We start from the raw sequence: 19,922 nt of genomic DNA, 5'->3' as shown, positions 1-19,922 counted from the left end.
TTTACATAGTGAACCTTTTATTCAAAAGAAGTTTTAAACGCTCGACACAGACACAGGTACGCACAGCCAATCACGTAACACGCTTTCAGTTCCGTGTTTGAAGGTGCAACACCCTTCTTTCACTGTCTATCTATGGCAACACCCACAACTGCAGTTCAGTTAGCAACACTCTGACCAGGAAGTCTTTAGAAGCGCTGTGCTGTCCCCCCATGTTATTTTTGCAGGCTGCACACCGAACAAGGGTAGGCAAAGTCTATAATAAGTCATAGTGTCATATTTGTTTGTGCTCCAAAAAAGCTAAAGTTTACCTGAAGTTTGAAGTGTTTTGTATTCTTTTGTTGCTTTTTAGTGGCTGTACTTTGGTCTTAAATCATGTAAAAACGTCGTCACAGACTCCAATGTTTCTTAAATGTTGCTGAGTCGTGGGAAAACACAGCATGTCAACTTATCTAGATATATCATAACTTAGTTGACTGATAGTGATTCAGAACTATATTATATATCTATATCAACACAAAAAAAACTTTTGAAATAGGTTAAATAAGGCCTTAATCGAATCCGTTAGAAAACAGTTGTAAACACAAACCCCGCAATAAATTAGTATCTGCAGCTGTCAATAACACCTGCTACAGTTGAGCCTGCTGGTTTCAGGACGTTGCTTCCTGGCTTAAAATAAAAAAGCTCACGTCTCTTTTTATGTCACACGCTCACTTGTTGAAGCCAGTTTTTGTAATTGCGTCGTTTATAAGCTATTCAGTAGCTATCTTTAAACGTTGCCCTGCAGTAGGTCTGACGTCACATTTTTACACTTCAGTAAGTCACTTCAGTATCACTCAGTTTCACGAAAGGAAGAACTTGAATAACTTCTTTAGGGCTTTAATGGACATAATTAATGGCTCATAATATTGTATGACCAATTTGTCAAAAATAAATCAAGAATCAGTGGGTATTTAAAGTCAGCATCTTCCTCAGGATGGACATTGGCAGACATGAAAACCTCAGATTTTATTTTTTTTGTAATTTTCCTCAGTTTAACACTAAAACACATAAGAAACGGCAAACTTGCAACCATAAGCTGGTATTTGTTTAAATGAACAAAACATTTTTATTTTTAGTAACTTTGGAACTTTACAAACTCCAACAACAACATGTGGCTTTAATGTGCCCCTAATTTATACATTCTGCGCTGTCCCTGCCAAATAAATTAATATAAGACTTATCCTTCATCCATCCTGTCGTTTGGGAAAGGTGAACTCTGGATTGGTATGATATGGATCTCTACTGACTAATTCAGTCCTCCCCGTGTCAAACAGGGTTGGCCAGTCAGCAGGATCAATAGGTTCTCCCCTGACGGACTCATGGATATCAGAACTTGTTGTGGAGGATAGGGTGTCTGTAGGCTGTAGTGTAGAAACAGGGCCGGTTGTGTCTGTTGCTCCTTCACCTGAAGGCAAATACATAAAATTGATGTTAATCTTTTAATACAGATACATTATGGCAATACACTGACAGATTTTCTCTCTTGTTCATATGTTGAGATTAATCACTGATCTTGTGAGTCATATACAACAGGCAGTAAATACATCTAAATCATAATTTTTTTTTAACAAGATCAGTGGTGTTAATGGAGTGAACAATTATTAAAACATTTGAAATTGGCATTAGGTGTAAATAAATCATCGTTTTGTAAGCTTTTAAGTGTACAGTCAAATAAAGATTATTAAATAGACTTGCTGCAGGCTCTGTGTCTCAAGCACAGAGTTTAACCAGATCAGTGGAGTTCAATCCAATTAATGAAACGGTCGAGAATGAGGTTGAAAGTTGTAGTTTCACAATGAATGGAAGTGTGAGGTCATATTTTGAGTGTATTTACATAATCTTGAACTATAACAGATGATTATAGCTTTATTAATATGCATTTATAGCCCACTACTACTTCTACTAAATAAAATATATACTAATAAAACTAATACTATTCCTACCACCAGTAACTATAATAAATAAATAATAAATAAATAAACAAACTTACAAGGTTCAGAGAGAGGTGAACCTGGGGGATCAGCTGAGCTTTCTTCAGGAGGTGAGGGTCTCTGAAAAAATTTCTGGAGTGCATCTGGACATTTTAAAATATAAAATAATGTTAGCATAACATAACACCACTCATCACCAACACCATTACATTTACTACGTGTATTCACATGTATCTACTACATGACCGTAAATACAATCCAGGCAATGTATATGTGGAATGCATTCGTAGCAGATTCTACATTAAGATAGAATAGAATTTGTCAGCAAAATCTTTCAATAGCCTGACATCTCTCAAGCATGCCAAACGTAGTGATGGTGCTATCAGGTGGAAAGCTTTCCACCTGATAGCACCATCACTACGTTTTCTCTGATTACTTTGAAAGTTTACCTAGCTGGAAGGCTAGACAAATGTTAAATGAGAAGAGAGAAGAAAACACTAGCTAGGCTACTCCTTAAAGCAGTTTGGCTAACAAGGCTAACAGTATTTCTTTGTTTCCTTTTTTAAAAACGATTTTGTTGCTTGTAAAGACAGCTTGTGGATTAAGCTATGTAAATGATAGCCCACAACCAAAGTGTTTATCCAAAGAATCCTATGTGTGACATAGTTAAAATGAACTTAAAGCTATGTGTCAACTTGTGTCAGTCTGTTCATCTTATTCTGTATGTTTCTATCACTAGTGATACTGCTTGGAGAAATGGCGAACGTGTTTCCAAATATTGGTCATCTGTCAAACATTCTTGAATAAGTTTTGATCAGGCTAACTAGATCCATTTACCAAGCAAGTTTACTAGGAATAGAATAGAATGCTATTCTAGCTAGTGCTAGCGGAGCATGCTGTGATAGCTAGCTTCTACCAGCAATGAAACATCAACCATTAACAGTCGCACAGAACATTTTGATTAAACTTTAGAACTAATGTCTGAGATGAAAATACATACCTCTATACTGGGCTTTCTTCTCCTCCTCCTCTTCATTTTTGTCCCTGTGCACCAGTTTGGACCTTTTCATTTTGAGAATCGATATTCTAATCAAGACATGAATCGAGTGTGCCCATTGCCTTGCAACGCAACCATAACATCGGCATTTAATTTTTTTTTTTATTTCACCAGGGTTTTATTTCATTTTATTTCGTTAATCAGTGTTGTTAAGAGAAAGATGTATGCTTAAGGGCACCACTAGAGGGTGCCCCCCACCAATTTGGCGAACTAGGCAATCGCAGTCACCGGCCCTGCATCAGACAGCCCTGTAGATGGGGGACCTTTTTAATGGAATTCCATTGCTAGGCAACAGCCGGCCCTTTGTTAACTTTCTGTCAGTTGATGTCATTCACACACAGGAAATCAACTTGGGGGCCATTTAGAATGTTTATGTTTACCCCTGTGAAATTGTCTAATGTATGCTCTCTTTAAAGCCACCAGACTTCTTTGACAAAAACAGTGATTTTACCTTGCAGGACACAGGAGTTGCTGTTCCGCTGCCTCGATCCGTTAGTTTGTGTATAGTATTGTGTGTAAAATGGTTAGGAACAAAGAAACAAAGTAACTGAGGCGGTAAGGTTAAGTGATGAAAATATTCTAAATAGATTGTATACTTTTTTTTTTTTAGGTGGCTAACATATGTTTAGCTGCTGCTGCTGTTTAGCTTCTATGTTGGGACAAGTGTCTGCTTCTCCAAACTGCAGTAATGCGCTAATAATACTCTACTTTAGGTAATACACTGACCATGAATAAGTAGGCCTACCTCATACAATCCCATTTCAAATCTTACTTTCCACCACTGCTTACAACACCACACAACTCAAACAGGGGAAAAATCTGTAATACATTGCAACCCTACAAACTGAACAATGAACTGTAAAAAAAATATATATACATTTACATACACACCCTGACTTTAAACGTATAGTGTAGCCTAAAGAGTCTCAGTGTGTCTTTATAGTAAAGAAATAACTGAAATTAGTGTCTTTCTGTTAAATCTATTTCTAGTGATGTTAATGTTTCAAAATGAGTAAGAGGAAACTGAAAGTGATCAGTGGTGCGACAGCTGTCAAGAGCCGCAGAGTGACAGCTGTAGGTGTGGAAGATGCACCAGATGATAGGAAGCATCAGAGACCTTCCTCCAGCAGCCTCACTCCCTCTGCCACAGTGAGTCATTCCCCTCCCATCAAGCACCAATTCTTTGTCTTTACTAATCTCTCCAGCTCATTAACAGTTGAATATTGTTTGCTACATGTATTTTTAGGGAGATATCGGCGTCATTGAGAGCATCACTCTCAAGAATTTCATGTGTCACCATTTGCTCGGTCCGTTCCAGTTTGGGTCCAATGTGAATTTTATCGTCGGCAACAATGGAAGTAAGAACCGGGTTTCTAAATATCGTGTGATCTTCTATTGTCTTTGGCTTGTGTGTCACAGTATGTACTCCTTCAAAAACAAGGCAACTTGATAATCTGTTTTTCCTTGGTGAAATCAATAAGACTGTATTTGATTTTAACAAAGAGGAGTCTACTGTAACTGTAACTGTTGTGTATTAGTAGAGACTTAATTACAGAGTGTATCAACCATGCAACTAACAAATATTTTCGTTATCAGTTATTCTGCAGATTATTCTACCATTTACTCTTAATAGTTTGGTTTGTAAAATGTCAAAATTCACCTTTCCCTCGTTTCCTGTCATGTCTCTACTATGGCTATCTTATAAAGGCATAAAAATGCCCCCCAAAAATAATATTTATATAAATCTTCACAAGTGAAAAGCTGGATCTGGGGAATATTTGGCTTTTTGCTTGAAAAATTACAATGATTAACCGATTATCATTATTTAAGGAAATATTTTTGTCAGTCCACTAACCAATAAATCAACTAATTGTTTCAGCTCTAATTGCCCCTAATTAGGGTTGTCCCCTAGTAGTTCATTAGAATAATTAGTGTCTGAATAAAATGTTGTTTGTTTGTTGTTTTTAGGGGGATGTATTCGTTGCATCATAGTAATATTACACACAGATCGGCCGGCCTTATTTTTTTATTTGTTTTTTATTTAAATTTTTATTGGGATCACAGTTGGTTTCCATAATACAGCACAACACGTGTACATCATTTTTTGTTTTTATATAGAAAAATATAATAAAAATAATAAAAAATACAATAAACTAATAGATAAATAAGTTATTTAAATAAGTATATATTGAACGTGAATAAGGAATAAAAAAAAAAAGATTATAGTGCCTTGTTTTTGATTGGGCATTACATATTTAAAGATTCTTTTGCATAAATGAATGCATCTGCGGAGAGAAAATAACACACAGGTGATTCTATCTATGTATTTATTTACATAAAATGTTTAGTTTTGCCTTTGAGCCAGTACAGTCTGTGGTTTGCTTTCCATGCAGTGATTGAATCCTTTTTCTTTGTTGTTTCTAATTTGATTCCCAGGTGGGAAAAGTGCAATCCTGACTGCTTTGATTGTAGGCCTCGGTGGAAAAGCCACAGTCACAAACAGAGGAGCGTCTCTGAAGGATTTTGTGAAGACCAATGAGAAGTAAGTCACAATGTTACACCCAGTGAGAAAGATTCCTTAAAGACAAATAAATCAGTATCCTTATAATGCTGCTGGAAACGCTGTAATTTGGTCCTACCATATTATAACAGTATTAACTGCTCTCTAGTGCTGCAGATATAACAATAAAGCTGAAAAACAGAGGAACAGATGCTTATAAAAGGGACGTCTATGGCGACTGTATCTCCATCGAGCACCGGATCTTTAGTGATGGATCTCGAAACTGCAGACTGAAGAGCAAATCAGGTTAGTTTTCCTGAGTTACAGATGATGTCCAGGTCTTATATAACCTTCCCAAAATGTCAGATACACCGCACACTCTTAGGAGAGAAGACAAAACACTTCAATCAGATCTTCATCCCTCCAATCTGTAAAAATTCTTTACTCAGTTGGGAACATTCCTCTATAAACTTGCATGCATGCATTTTATATGCATGACACTGTTGATGTGAGACGTATTTAAATTCACACTTGGACTGATGTTTTTTACAAGTTGTAAATGTCACTGAGTTATTTTGTAAGTAAGGGGTATGTGCGTGGCTAATGACTCACCTCAGACTCTGCATAGTTTGCGTTTGGACGTTCCATTTCCGGGATTGCTCCGCTTCCGTTGGAAATTCCGCCGGATGTCCCTCTTTTCGGCCGTACACGTTCCACCAAAACAAGTTCCTTCCCGAGGCTACTTTGCATATGACTATGCGTCGCCCAAGACTATTATGATTGGTTTAAAAAAATTGGCAATAAACCAGATCACGTTTTTCTCCCATCCCAGAATGCTGTGTGGACTTGCCAGACCCTCCTTCTCATCACTGTGGAGGAAGGTCTTCATTAATTGGCTCCATTCTGTTGGGTCCTTTGCACCATGACCTCGAGCCAAACACCCCCCAGAAGCTTTTTTTTACCTGGGTTGAACATTGGGAGAGTTAGCGTTATCAGCTGAATAGCTTAGTGCAGGCGCTAATGGATCCAACTGTGTATTTCATAGATTACCCCACTAATAATGCCCAAAATGATACCAAACGTCTACAGTAGTACACATAGGTTATGTACTGCTACCGGCAGTAAGACGAGTGCTTAGGGATGTCTACAATTACAACACCGAAAAGAGATACAACAAAAATATTTATTATTTTAATGATTAAATAAGGTAGTGTCTCCAAACTTACCTCAATTATAACTTGTCTCCTGCTAGTTGTACTACAGCACTTTAAAAAAAAATAAGTTAAATTAATAAATATTTTTGTTGTATCTCTTTTCGGTGTTGTAATTTGTAGACGTCCCTAAGCACTCGTCTTACTGCCGGTAGCAGTAGCAGCAGAGAGCAGAAGCAAACAGGCAAGTGTTATTTAAATAAACTTCTGGTGTACTTACAAACTTTCCAATCCATCGTTTTATGAGTACATAACCTATTTGTACTAGTGTAGAAGTTTGGTATAATTTCGGGCATTATTAGTGGGGTAATGTACAAGATACACTCTTTGATCCATTAGCGCCTGCACTAAGCTATTCAGCTGATAACGCTAACTCTCCCAATATTCGACCCAGGTAAAAAAAGCTTCTGGTTGTTTGGCTTGAGGTCGTGGTGCAAAGGATCCTAGGGTGAAATTACTCCGAACCATCACTTTAACTGTCGACTCATGACGATCACCTTTTGCATCTGCCTCTGAAATGACCGGCATCTCAGGGTGACCACGGTGACAATAGCAATGTTGTGCCACTGAGTTTCATACAACTTACATTCTCATCTCAGGTTTGAACCACATTAATTGTCTTCTATCTTGTATTTCAGGACAACTTATCTCCAACAAGAAGGAGGAGCTGACCGGCATTTTGGACCACTTTAATATCCAGGTACTAACACTGTACAGCTCTTTTAAGTTTAAAACGGATATATTTTACATATTACTTATCGCAAATTTCTATTTTATATTTATTATTCTTGACTCTTGCAGAACTTGTTTTTCTTCTCTCTTACTGCGTTTATTGCTAACTGTTTTAAAGCAAAATTCCTTATTTGTGAAAAGCTACTTGGGAATAAACCTGTTTCTGATTCTGGAAAAATAATCAAATTTCTTTTGTTCTGCAACTTTTTAACTTCCAGTGAATGTACTCATTTCATTTTCTGACATTTTAAATGTAGTAACTGCAACATAAATATACCTGAAAGCCTCAGCAGAACATTTGCTTTGTGTATTCCAGTTGGATAACCCGGTGTCCATTCTCAACCAAGAAATGAGTAAGCAGTTCCTGCATTCAAAAAGTGAATCAGACAAGTATAAGGTGCACCACCGCCATTTTTATTCATGAACTTCAAATCTTAAAATAACATCTGTATTGAGAGAAGTTACCTTGATCATATTGAAACGAATGTTTGTGGCCTCTTTTCTGCACTTGTTTGTAGTTCTTCATGAAAGCAACTCTGCTGGAACAGATGAGGAGAGATTACGTCCACATCAAGCTCACTAAAACAGTAACACGACAGCAGGTTGAGAGACAAGAGGAGGTACTGTATTTATGATTTATCACATCAGCTCTTTCAGCATCAATTCAGTGATTTACAGAACTACATTCTTGATGTTGCCAATCAAGACATTTTATTGAGATTGGAAAATGTCTATATTTACTTCTGGTATTAGGTTAGGTTAGGTTAGGTTACTTTATTGGTACCCATAGGTAAACTAGTTTTACAGTCTAAGAGGCAGGACATCCTTAAAACTTTGTAGACCACAACATAACGTACAACACACAAAACATTAAAACATATAAAACAGGTAATGAAACGTAAAAGAAGATAAAAGAGGAATAGAAAACAGTACATGACATGACCAAAGTGCTTGTGCGTTTTGTAAAAATAATTTTACCGTTTGTTTAACAGAGTGATTGCTGCTGGTACAAAACTGTAGGGCTGCACAATATGAGAAAAATATTTAATTATTTTGACTGATATTGCAATTGATATATTATTCATGATATTGGAGGGAATGATCATTTTTGTATCATTATTCTCCTTTTCTTTAAAAAATATTAAAAGTAAAAAAAATTTAAATGATTATAGTTTGATTTATGCGAGGATCTGTGCCAAACAAAGATATTTTCTTTAGTCTGTAGGATATGATTTGTAGGCTGGGACATCTCTTCAGCACCCACAATACTTAATTCAGAATGGTTTGACACATATTGCGCTTAATTAATTAGCGATTAATTGTGCAGCCCTAGGAGGTATGGTGCAGAGAAGGCTCGATAAAATTTTTTGCTTCCCGATTCCGATACCTGAACTTGCGTATCGGCCGATACCAGTGTGTCATATATTTTATTATGTGTTAACAACACTACTGTATACTACTCTCCCTGTATGGATGGGGTATTATTTCTATCTTTGTTGTCGGTCTGGCTCAGGTTAAACTCTTTGTAAAACATGAACAAAAGCAAACAATGAATGCCACAGAACTTTCTTTTATTATCCAGTTTGACAGTCAGTTATAACGGAAAAAGAACATAAATAAACTACTTTAACGTAGATTTTCTTTAGGGCTTTATTACGTGGTATCGGATCGGTGCATAAACTCCAGTACTTCCTGATACTGATACCAGCGTTTTAGGCAGTATCGGAGACAATAAACACCATACTAAAGATGTTCCGATACCAGTATCTTAACGTCTCTAGTATGGTGTTTATTTTTACTTTATCTTAAGTTTAAGTGCTTCATGTGCTACAGATCTTCTCTGAGTACTGATCTCAAAACAAGTGTTTTCTTTGGCTTCCTCCTGTGTCTCATTCCATTTATTGCGTTGGTTGTACAATGGATCCTGCTTGTTCAATCAATTCTCTTGTTCTTCTTCCCATAAAGCACTTTGTAACTTCTATTTTGAAAGGTGTTTATATAAATAAAGTTACTCTTTTGGTTGCATGCTGATTAGTTTGTGCATTAATAATTTAACACGTACGGTATGTTGTTTTTGTCTCGCACATCTTTGTCTTCAGTCTCTCAAGGACCTGAAAGAAGAGTTTCTGCAGAAGAAAGAGAGGTATGAAAAGTTGCCGTCCTTCAGTGAGATAAAGGTGGTTTTGGAGAATCTGAAGAAAGCAATGGCCTGGTGTTTGGTAAGAGTTCATCACTGTTTCTTTCAAAACAGAGCAAAACATGTATTTATTATAAATTCTAAAGAGTGTGTAGGAAGTATATGACAAGAAAGAAGAAACTAAATTAAATAATCCATTGATCATTCATGAGATGAATGTGATCTTTTTAAAGAAATTTTTTTTTATCACTCTCAGGTCAAAGAGAAGGAGCAGTTGGTACAGCAGTTAAAGGAGGACGTTGAAAACGAAGCCAATAATTACAAACATCAGGAGAACCTTCAGCTCTGTCAGGTGCGTCATAAGTGCTCCTGTTCTGTTGTTGCCCTTCTTCAAACCTTCCAACCTTCGCAACCATATGAACCAGCTGCCTTTAAAGCTGTAGTGCACAATTGCTGAACTGACATGACAAGACAATTGTGATTATTTTGACTAATATTGTGATATGATTCTTGATATTGGAGGAAATGATCATTTTTGTATCATTATTCTTATTTTCATTGAAAAATACTAAAATAAAAAAAATGATTATAGTGTGATTTTTGTGAGCATCTGTACCAAGATTTTTTTCTTTAGTCTGTAGGACTAAGTCCATATTGGTATTTCGATAATATTGCAATAAATTGTGCAGCCCTAATACAAAGCTAATTAAACCCATCAGCTCCATAAAACTCTCTCTGTATTTCTCAGTATGGCTATATTTACAAAATGGTGTAGTCCGGCGACTTTCGCGCATCAGCTCGAGTGATGCGTTTAACAAAAAGGACATAAACATTACAAGATAAATACCTCTTCTGAAGAGTCCATTGTGTTTTTTTTTTTAATCCTCTGTGTCCTCCTTGGTTACAAGCAACTGGGGGGGGGGTACGCGATCACAGAAGGCTTGCGTCATGTGGGTGCTTCAACTGTTGTTGTCATTACTTAGAATTCCTCATGGGGAGCGACAGAAACTACGCACTGTAGCTTTAAAAAAACAACTTGGACATAATTGATTTTCAGACGTCGTCTTTAAAGATTAATTTGCTCTTTTTCTTATCTTTACGCAGACTAAGGTCACACAAGTAGAAAAGAAGCTTCAGTGCATCAAAAGCAGAGTTACCAGCATGAAAAAGGAACAAGAGTCACTATCAGAGGACAATCTGAATTTGAAAGAGCAAGTGAAGGCAATCAGCAAAGCTCACAAGGAACAGGAGGTAATGATTGGGGAATATGATAACCTAATATACCAAGTGTACATAATTTACATTGGTTAAAGTGGCATGATCTTTTCCCATAGCTCGTTTATTTTCGGGCTCTGAACAAACTCAAACAGTCAGAGCAGGAGCAAAACCTTCTTGAGGAGAAAATTAAAAAGGCAAAAACAAGGTAGGGGAGTAGAAAGGTTTAATGACATCTTTACCTTCATACAAATACATACATTCAGTTGAAATGTGATTCTTTCCTCACTGTGTTTTAGTGCAAGCCTGAACAACGAGGAAGATACGGAATATAGCGCACAGCAGAAGAAAATATCCAGTCTGAAAGAGCAGCTTGCAGAGCTTGAGAAAAATTGCTCACAGCTGAATGAAGAGATCAAAAACAAACATCAGGCACTTTACAAAGGAAAGGAGGAACGGGACAAGCTGAGGTACAAGAAATTATATTTGCTTTCACATCAATTGAATCAAACTTGAGTGAGAGCCCAGTTTATCTGCAGTGCAGTGAAATTTCCCCACCAAGCTCTGTTCCTGTTGACTAGATTGGAGGAAAGAAATATCCAGGTTTTGTACGAGTCCAAACTGAGGAGGAAGAATCAGGTCCTCGCCAGTCGATCAAACAAACTGAAGCGGTTTGGAGATCATGTACCCGACCTGCTGGGTGCAATTACTCAGGCGTACGCCACAGGACGCTTTATCAAGAGACCCGTTGGTCCGATAGGTGACTTTCTTTTTTAGTGTTTTGCTGGCTTGACTTCCTATCTGCATTACTTAGTGCTTGAATAAACATTTTGGAACATATGCTTATTTGCCTCCTTGCTGAGAGTTAGATGAAAAGATCAGTATCACTCTCATGTCTTTCTGTTCAATATGAAGCAAAAGCCAGCAGACTGTTAGCTTAGCTTAGCATAAAGACTGGAAATTGGGGAAAACAGCTAGCCTGACTATGTCAAAGCACATCTAAAGCTTGCTAATTAGCACTTCATATCTTCTTTGTTTAATCCATACAAAAATTGATATAAAAGTGACATGTTGTAGTAGTACGGGGGACTTTGAGCTGGATTATTTATTGGCCGGGAGCAGTATCTTCCTCAGTAACTTCTTAGCTGCTTCCCAAGTCACTTATTTGATATCTCCTGGCTCCTTGCTTGAACCGGAAGTCGCTCTGGCCCTACTTCAGGAAGGCCGTCTCGAAGCTCTTATTCCTGCCCCGAGAAGCGAGGATCGAGGATTGAGGAGGGATCTCTGAGTAGCTATGAGCAAGGATGCACGAGAGTAGCCTTCCCGGAAGCCGTGCAGCTGAAAGCTGTTGCTAACTCCACCCATACAGCGGATGAATTCTAGGACGCTTCAGAGGAAAAGACGTCTCATCCCCTTTAACAACACATTTCCTTGATTCCTCTCTGCTTGCATTATTTCCTCGAATGTGCTCCAATGCATCCCCGGTGGGACGGAATAAGACACGAGGATGGGAAGCAAGTGAAGGAAACGTGGATGCAATTTAAGGACCTGGGACGTACCCGTCAGTCTGGTTGCCTTGGAGAGAGCCATGCTAGCTGTTTCCCCCATTTCCAGTCTTTATGCTCGGCTACGCTAACTGGCTGCTGGCTCTTGCCTCATATTGGTTTGAGAGTCAAACTTGTCATCTAAATACTGTCCAGAAAGTTAATGAAAGTGTTTTTCCAAAATATCAAACTTAAAACTTAATTATTTGTTCTTTCATCTGTAAAAGTATAATTTAAACAGATTTAAATGACCCACTATCCTTTAAAAACTCCCATATAGATTATTGATAGTTACTCTTAGTTCATACATTTGCAGTGAAAAATTCAGTTCAATTGTACATATTGTTGTTACACAGAGTGTGTTTGCTCTCAGGGGCGTGCATCAGTTTGAAGGATCCCATGTTGGCTGTAGCCGTGGAGTGCTGTCTGCGGAGCTTCATGAAGGCTTTCTGCTGTGACAACTACAAAGACGAGGCAGTCCTGCAGGAGATGATGTCTCAATATTACCCAAGGGGCAACAGGCCACAGATCATCGTCAGCCCTTTCTCTGAAAAAGTTTACAACATTCACGGACGGTCAGCAGCAGCAGCATTTCAGATTTCTTGATTATTTTTTTTTTTATTCTGACACATTTTAAAGCTACATTTTGTTTTTCTTCTCTATTGTTTTTGTTAGGAAAGCACATAATCAAGAATATCCGTCCGTACTGGACATAATCACAGCGTCAAGCCCTGTCATCATCAACTGCCTGATTGATATGAGGGGGATAGAATCCATTCTCATAATCAAAGTAAGTGTGTGCACTAATGCCTGTTGCTGCAGATTATCGCATGTAGAGTTGTTTTAAGATTGATGAAGTATCTGACCTGTGTTTTATCATAGGAAAAAGAAAAAGCGAGGAGAGTCATGCAGCAAGGCCGGCCTCCTAAAAACTGTCGTGAAGCCTTCACTGTGGAAGGAGATCAGGTGTACCCAAACCGTTATTACACCTCAGACATCAGCATGGCCAAATATCTTGGCGGGGATCTCGAGTCTGAAATAAGGTAACAACGCTATTTTTTATGTCAGTTGATATGCAAAAAACATAATCTGTGAAAAAAGGAGAAGAGAAAAAATTCCACGTACACATATTTAATTGTTTATTGTTTATTTTCAGAAGAGGTGTATTGTGACTCTTGTTTTCTCAAATGTGGTAAACGTATGACTATGTGGAGTTGTGATTTGAGATAAAAAAAAAAAAAAAAAAAAATCAATGCTTCCTGTCCCAGTATGCTGGAGTCTGACCTGGAGAATCACCAGGCTCAGCTGTCCAGGTTTCAGCTCCACGTCACCTCTGTGACGGAGGACATCGTAAGAATGGAGAGTGAGCTGAACAGCACCATCATGACCCTGAAGAAGACTCTGGTCAGTGAACCACACTCTCGCATGATGTGCACCAGCAGCTGGTTTCCCTCAACAGAAATGCTGTTAGCTTCACATTTCAGTCTTCTCTTCTGACTTCTGTGCATTTTCATTTTATCCCTCCTGTTGTTGCTTTCTCTCTGCTTCTTTTTCTGCTTTTTGTGAGGGAAAGATTGATTATAATGATTAGAGATGCACGATATGAGGAAAACATGCGATAACGTTGTTAACCATATTACTTGCGATAAATAGAAAATAGTTGTTAAAGAGTACTCAGGTCTGCATTTCTGCTGCTTTCAGTATTCTGCTAAAATACAACAAATTGCCTGTTGAATTTGAAAAAAATGAAAGGAAATAATTTCCAACATTCTTTAATTAAACAAATTGAACCATTAAACAAAACCAGTTACATTTTAAAGCACAGTTTTCTACTGATATTGTACACAAAAAAATCCTGAGTGTCTTGCCTGTCGCGATGTGTTTATTGCAACAGTTGATGACGATTAAAAAAACGATATATTGTGCAGCCCTAATATCGATGCCGTGCATGATTATTTGAAACAACAAATTCAATTCTCTTTCATGTTGTCAATGCAGGTCTCTGTGAATCAAGTCAAGGCGACAATAACCGAGCTGGAGAATGCTGGCGAGGAGCACATCGATGACGTCAGCTCCTTGGTGATCATTTTGTTTTTAGTTGTGCCCCATTTCCAAACAGACATAAATCTTACCACATGTTGTGTAAAGTCTTAACATACTTCTTGCAGGAAGAAGTTGCCCAAGAGAACCGACAGAAGATCGAGGCAGAAAATCAGACCGTACATGAGGCAAAGACGGAGCTCGACAATCATCAGAAAACGGCCGAGGACATCGAGTCCAAGTACTCTTCTGTTAGACATCGGATTGATCAGCTTTCTGACGACACGGAGCCGTTAATGGTGCAGTAGCATTGTTCTATCATTGTTTAGAGGTTAAAAATAGTTTCAGAAATTTAAAAGATGCTGCTGTTGCAGGTGCGTTTTGGTAGTTTTGATGTTAACTGAATGTTTAAAGTGTGGATTGTTTGAACGTAAAGGCTTTTTCAATTTGACAACACTGTTATTCTTTTGGAGGATGTCAGCTGTAGTGATAGTGAGATTGATTTATTATTGTTTGATGAACCCAAAAGGATGAGCAGCTGAAGCTGGAGGCTGAGTGTGCCAAACACAAACGAACCCTTAAGATTTTAGAAAACAAGCTGAAGGCTCATGAAGACAACATCCAAGCTATGAGAAGTGACCTCGCCCAAAGAGAAGAAGAGTTACAGGTAACAAGAGCTGCTCCTGATTTGTTCCACGGATTACCATCAGCTGTTTTTGTTCACCTCAGGCATATATATTTGAGGCTTTTTTTTAGCCGTATAGGTTCTATAGATTATTAGCTATACTAAGCTGTACAGATCAGCTAGCAGTTATTAAACTCAACCACAGAGATGATTTTACAGTTTACTGTCAGATTGTCATCAAAGCTCACATGTGATGGCAGGAATATGAGGCCAAAGCCACGGAGATCAGTCCGGAGCGGCAGCAGGTGACCCGCAGCCCCAAGAGCATCGACACAGAGATCACTCGGCTGCAGAAGAAACTCAAGGTGTACGAGAGCAACCACGGCGAGCACGAGCAGGTGGTCAGGTGAGAAATCGCATGCTTTCTATTAACACAGGTGTTGCGTCAGAGTGAAAACAGAATAATTTTAGCTGTATTTAGTACAAAACCGAAACATTATGAAAGCCAGTGTTGTAGTCGCGTCGCCAACTGTTGAGTCCGAGTCAAGTCTCGGGTCCCCAGTGCTCGGGTCCAAGTCTGAGTCACCAAAGAAGAGTCCAGGTCAAGTCCCCATTACCGGAGTTTTGGTGCGAGTTGAGTCTCGAGTCCAGGACTTGAGTACTCCATCACTGCCTAGTGCACATAAAAGTAGTCAGAAACTTCATCCAACTACCAAGTCCGATCTCATAAATGCTCAAGTCTGATTTCATAAATCCATATTATATAAGCAAGTCCAAGTCCAAGTCATCAGTGGGCACTTCCAAGTCGAGTCACGAGTCCGGAGAATAGCGACTCGAGTACAAGTCCAGGACTCGAGTACTCCATCACTGGTGAGAGCTGTAATCACAAGTTACTTTACAAATAAAGGTGAGCTCAAAATGTGATGTGTTATTATTGATTACTAACTACCCAACAGTGTATAAAATGAAGGAGCTCTATCTCACCCGACTATACAATAATGAAATGCTGCTTACACATTACTGCACCAGTAATATATACTACATATAAATAAAATTGAATTTAATGACTTTTTATACTTTTTGTACACTTTTTGCTGATGTGTATTAAGTAACATTTTTAATGCATAACCTTTACTTGTAATGCAGTATTTTTACAGTGTGGAATTTTTACTTTTACTTAAGTAAAGGATCTAAATATTACCTGATATAAATAATTTCTCGGCGTACGTGATCTTTGCAGGCCAGCTAAGCTAATTAGCTATCTTAGATCCTTTAGTGTTTGTAGCAAGACTTTTTAGTTTGTCTTAGTTAGAAGAAGAGTCAGAGGAGCCTTCTAGCTTACTTCTGTCTTATTTTAAAGAGATTTCTTCTGCCACTGACCGTTTTTCCTACTTTATACTTCAATCCGATCTGCCCGTTGGGCATCACCAAATCATCTTCTGGCCTCGTTTTACACCTGCACACTGAAGGCTGGATATCAGACAAATGTAGGCTATGTCATTTTCTGCCCTCATTAGGGAGTACGCTGAGGCCCTCACTCTCTTCAAAGAGAAAACCAACCAAGTGAGAGATCTGCGGAGGTTCATCGATCGACTCGACAGCATCATGTCAGACAGGCAGAGCAGATACAAAACAATGCGTAGGTAAATGCCGGTCTACTAAGTTTGAAAAACAATCCACAAATACATTGTATTGTAGTGTTTAGCTGGCAGTGTAAAGTCCAACTTTTGTCTTCTTATTCTTCCTAAAGGTCCCTCTCGGTCAGATGCAAGTTATACTTCAATAACTTTCTGATAAAGATGAACTGCTGTGGCTCTATGATTTTTGATCACAACAATGAGACACTCTCAATCTCGGTAAGTCTATTTTTTATCTGTTTTTTTACAGATAAGTTACTTCGAAAATTTGTTCTGTTTGTTTTACAGCATTTATTGTGTAGCACATTTGTTGTGTGTTTTATTTAATAATGGAAATAGAATCAATGAGTATTTTGAAATGCAAATTACAGTTATACCAAATCACATTATATTGAAGCTAAAAGACGGTGTTTAGGGACCTAAACAAAGTTACATTTTAAAGTAAGATGGGATATCCTGGTGACCATGTAAGTGCAACATACTCGGTTCAAGTGCACATATCACACCTCCTCTATCTCCCATCATTTCCTGTCTCTACTCATAAATGCCCCAAAAATGCTAGTTAGACAGAGTGCGGGACTTTCTTTGCAACTTTTGACCTACACGTCCCTTTCCGACGCACCTGTCTTAAGTTATAGATGTGCAAAGTATTTTTCTGTTCTGATTTATGAAAAAATAAATAAAAATACAAGTAATACACAAACCTGTTGTGGCACACGTGAAGGTGACACCTCCGGGCAGGGAGGATAATGGTGCGAGTGACATGAGGTCACTGTCTGGTGGTGAACGCTCCTTCTCCACCGTTTGCTTCATGCTCTCCCTGTGGGAGATCACTGAATCACCCTTCAGATGCCTCGATGAGTTTGACGTCTACATGGTGAGCGTGCAGAAATACCAGAAATGCACACAATTTGTGTAAAAAGATGAATGAAAGTTTGGCTCTCACTCACTTTGATCAACCTTCTTTTTCTTGTATGTAGGATATGCACAATCGCAGAATCTCTCTGGATCTCCTCCTGGAGTTGTCAGAGCGGCAGCACCTTCGACAGTTTATCTTCGTTACTCCCCTCACCACCAGGTGGCGCTCTTCTTGATGTTTGACTCTCTGGACATGCTCTCCTTAACATGCTGAACCATTACATTTTATATAACTTTCCCTATTACAATTTTTACAATACAGTTTCCAGTATGGAGGCTAAAGCATGCCATAGGATCAGTTATAGATTTTTAAATTGTGTGTCTAATTGTGACTAATTGCAATGAAACAAATTTAAGTAAATCTAATTCTAATTCTTCCAATTAAATTTTCTGTCTTTAAATTGTGTATTTTTTATGCATTTTTAACTGATTTGTGAATCGTTTTTAAAAAGAGTTTTAGAATTTTTATTTGTTACTTACCAATAGCTCTTTCTATCATTATACATTATTATTTCAATTATATAAAATATATAATTTAATAATTTATTATTAGTCCTTTATCAATACTTTTTTTTTAATCATTTAAATACTAATTTAATAAAAAAATAATTTGAATAATGTTTTAATTATCACGGTGCCACGCTGCAGCTGGCATATTCTTCTGCATACTTTGTTATTTCCTCTTGTCCCTCTTTGCCTTTACAAAGACTTTATTCACTGTGTCAGTAATGTTTGATGACTGATCAAATGTTATCCGTGGTTTGTGTCTTTCAGCCATTTGCCCAAAACCAACCTCATTAAAATCCACCAGCTTCAGGATCCAGAAGGAGATCGTAGTGAAGCGATGGATGACGATGTTTGAACTGAGCTCCAGTGACAAAAACATTAAAAGTGACAAGACATAAATATGAATGTTCATGTGCGTGCGCGCTGTATAATTCAGTATTGCTGTATGTGTTGTAAATGTTATTTCACATTTGTTTGTTTTAGAGTAATGTAGCAAATATTTGACATGATTATATGGTAATTATTATATATTATAATAATGATAAGATGAGTTCATCGCTAACTAACTTTTTATAACTAACAGAATTTTTTAAAAAAATGTTACACTGGAAATGTTTTAATACAGTTTGATATTTTTGTTTAGCCTAGAAATCTAGATGCACCCTAGTGGCAGCAAATTTAATTTGCAGCTAGGGGGGTCTAGGCACTCTCCGTTGGCTTGCGAGCTGGAAAAACCAAACTCTGGACAGGCCAATCACATCGTGTATAGAGTCGGTGGGCGGGCTTATGGCTGCTGCTGCTGGGAACAGCGGTCTTCTGGAAGACTTGGAGTTATGCTTTTCTTTGAGAAAAGAACAAAGAACGGCACTGAAGTCAATGACGACGTTTACAAGCGGCCAATAACCCGTTCAAACCCGGAATATTAGCATTAACCCGGTCGCACACGGCCATGTAAATACCGGCAAAAACACGAATATGCTCATATTCCTGTTTTTAAAAACCCGAAAATGATCCCTGGGTTACCCCTTTTCTAACCCGAAATTTTGGTCATGTAAACGCGTATTGGCATAGCCCCATTAAAAGGAACATTGATTTGTGTTCTGCGCATGTTCTATTCGCAAGGAATCTTGGTCTTTTGAGTAGAGGAACTTCTTGTATGCGCCAGAAAACCTGCGCGCAGTATACCGGAAGTAAACAAGAAGTAGAGGTAAACATGGCGAGACGCAGCACAGCACCACACTTTTGGAGTGAGGAGGAAACCAATTTCTTTATTAGTGCGGTGAAAACCATGAATATAATGTCTTTTGTTGACGGCAGAAAGTACAGAGATAGTGAGATTTATAAGAAGGTGACCGAAAAGTTATGCGAAGCAGGGTTTGTCCGTACGTCCAGACGCTAACCGTGCGTTGCCGTTTACATCGGGATATTGCCAATTGATTACAAATTCCATGTATACAGGAGTAACTCTCTCTGCTCACGCATGTAAACGGGTTATTCCGAATGTTTCAGAAACCCAAATAGTGACCTTAACCCGACCATAACCCGAAAATTGACAGCTTGTAAACGTAGTTAAAAAAGGAAGATGTGTTCGGAGTTTTGCCGACCGGATACGGCAAAAGTTTAATCTATCAACTGGCTTTGCTACCTTCTTCGTTGCTCTGCCTGGTTGTAACGCTATCCTATTACGGGCAGAGGGAATTTGAAAGACAACCGTTTATCCCGCCCCTCGGATCGACCTCCGTCAATGGTGAGTTCCCAGACCCAACATCTTGATGTGGGTCTGGCTTGTCAGGCTAATTTTTGTTATACCTCAGAGAAGACTTTTACTG

At 38.2% G+C, this 19,922-nt stretch overlaps 1 protein-coding gene across 3 annotated transcripts; it reads left to right on the top strand.

The window, feature by feature from the left end:
- The first annotated feature begins 154 nt into the window (after positions 1-154).
- smc6 (structural maintenance of chromosomes 6) lies at positions 155-18,508 on the top strand. 3 transcript variants are annotated; one of them, XM_028565944.1, is made up of 27 exons: positions 155-242; positions 4,018-4,176; positions 4,274-4,385; positions 5,464-5,569; positions 5,697-5,833; positions 7,377-7,438; positions 7,787-7,867; positions 7,989-8,090; positions 9,570-9,689; positions 9,864-9,959; positions 10,712-10,858; positions 10,942-11,030; positions 11,122-11,292; positions 11,404-11,582; positions 12,740-12,941; positions 13,042-13,156; positions 13,249-13,409; positions 13,635-13,770; positions 14,365-14,445; positions 14,535-14,705; positions 14,936-15,073; positions 15,292-15,437; positions 16,549-16,674; positions 16,782-16,887; positions 17,393-17,545; positions 17,649-17,746; positions 18,361-18,508. In XM_028565944.1, the coding sequence occupies exons 2-27, from the start codon at positions 4,036-4,038 to the stop codon at positions 18,446-18,448; spliced, it is 3,264 nt and encodes a 1,087-aa protein (XP_028421745.1). In that variant the 5' UTR covers positions 155-242; positions 4,018-4,035; the 3' UTR covers positions 18,449-18,508. The 3 variants fall into 3 exon arrangements, 2 of the variants coding, with proteins under 2 accessions (XP_028421745.1, XP_028421746.1); XR_003691087.1 differs by lacking the exons at positions 17,649-17,746; positions 18,361-18,508 and having other exon boundaries at positions 16,549-16,670; positions 17,393-17,479; XM_028565945.1 differs by lacking the exons at positions 155-242; positions 4,018-4,176; positions 4,274-4,385; ... (1 more) ...; positions 5,697-5,833; positions 7,377-7,438 and having other exon boundaries at positions 7,789-7,823.
- Positions 18,509-19,922: the final 1,414 nt, after the last annotated feature.

Source organism: Perca flavescens, chromosome 20 (genome assembly GCF_004354835.1).
Source record: "Perca flavescens isolate YP-PL-M2 chromosome 20, PFLA_1.0, whole genome shotgun sequence".
Lineage (NCBI taxonomy): Eukaryota > Metazoa > Chordata > Actinopteri > Perciformes > Percidae > Perca > Perca flavescens.
Note: the sequence above shows the minus strand (reverse complement) of the source record. Positions and strands in the feature narration are given on the sequence as shown.

What these genes read in the sequence shown, in the direction of transcription:
- smc6 (XM_028565944.1), top strand. Translation starts at nt 4,036, where the DNA reads ATGAGTAAGAGGAAACTGAAAGTGATCAGTGGTGCGACAGCTGTCAAG. An exon ending in AATCCATTCTCATAATCAAA is followed by an intron (nt 13,157 to 13,248) that starts GTAAGTGTGTGC and finishes GTTTTATCATAG; the next exon opens with GAAAAAGAAAAAGCGAGGAG. An exon ending in AGATACAAAACAATGCGTAG is followed by an intron (nt 16,675 to 16,781) that starts GTAAATGCCGGT and finishes TTCTTCCTAAAG; the next exon opens with GTCCCTCTCGGTCAGATGCA.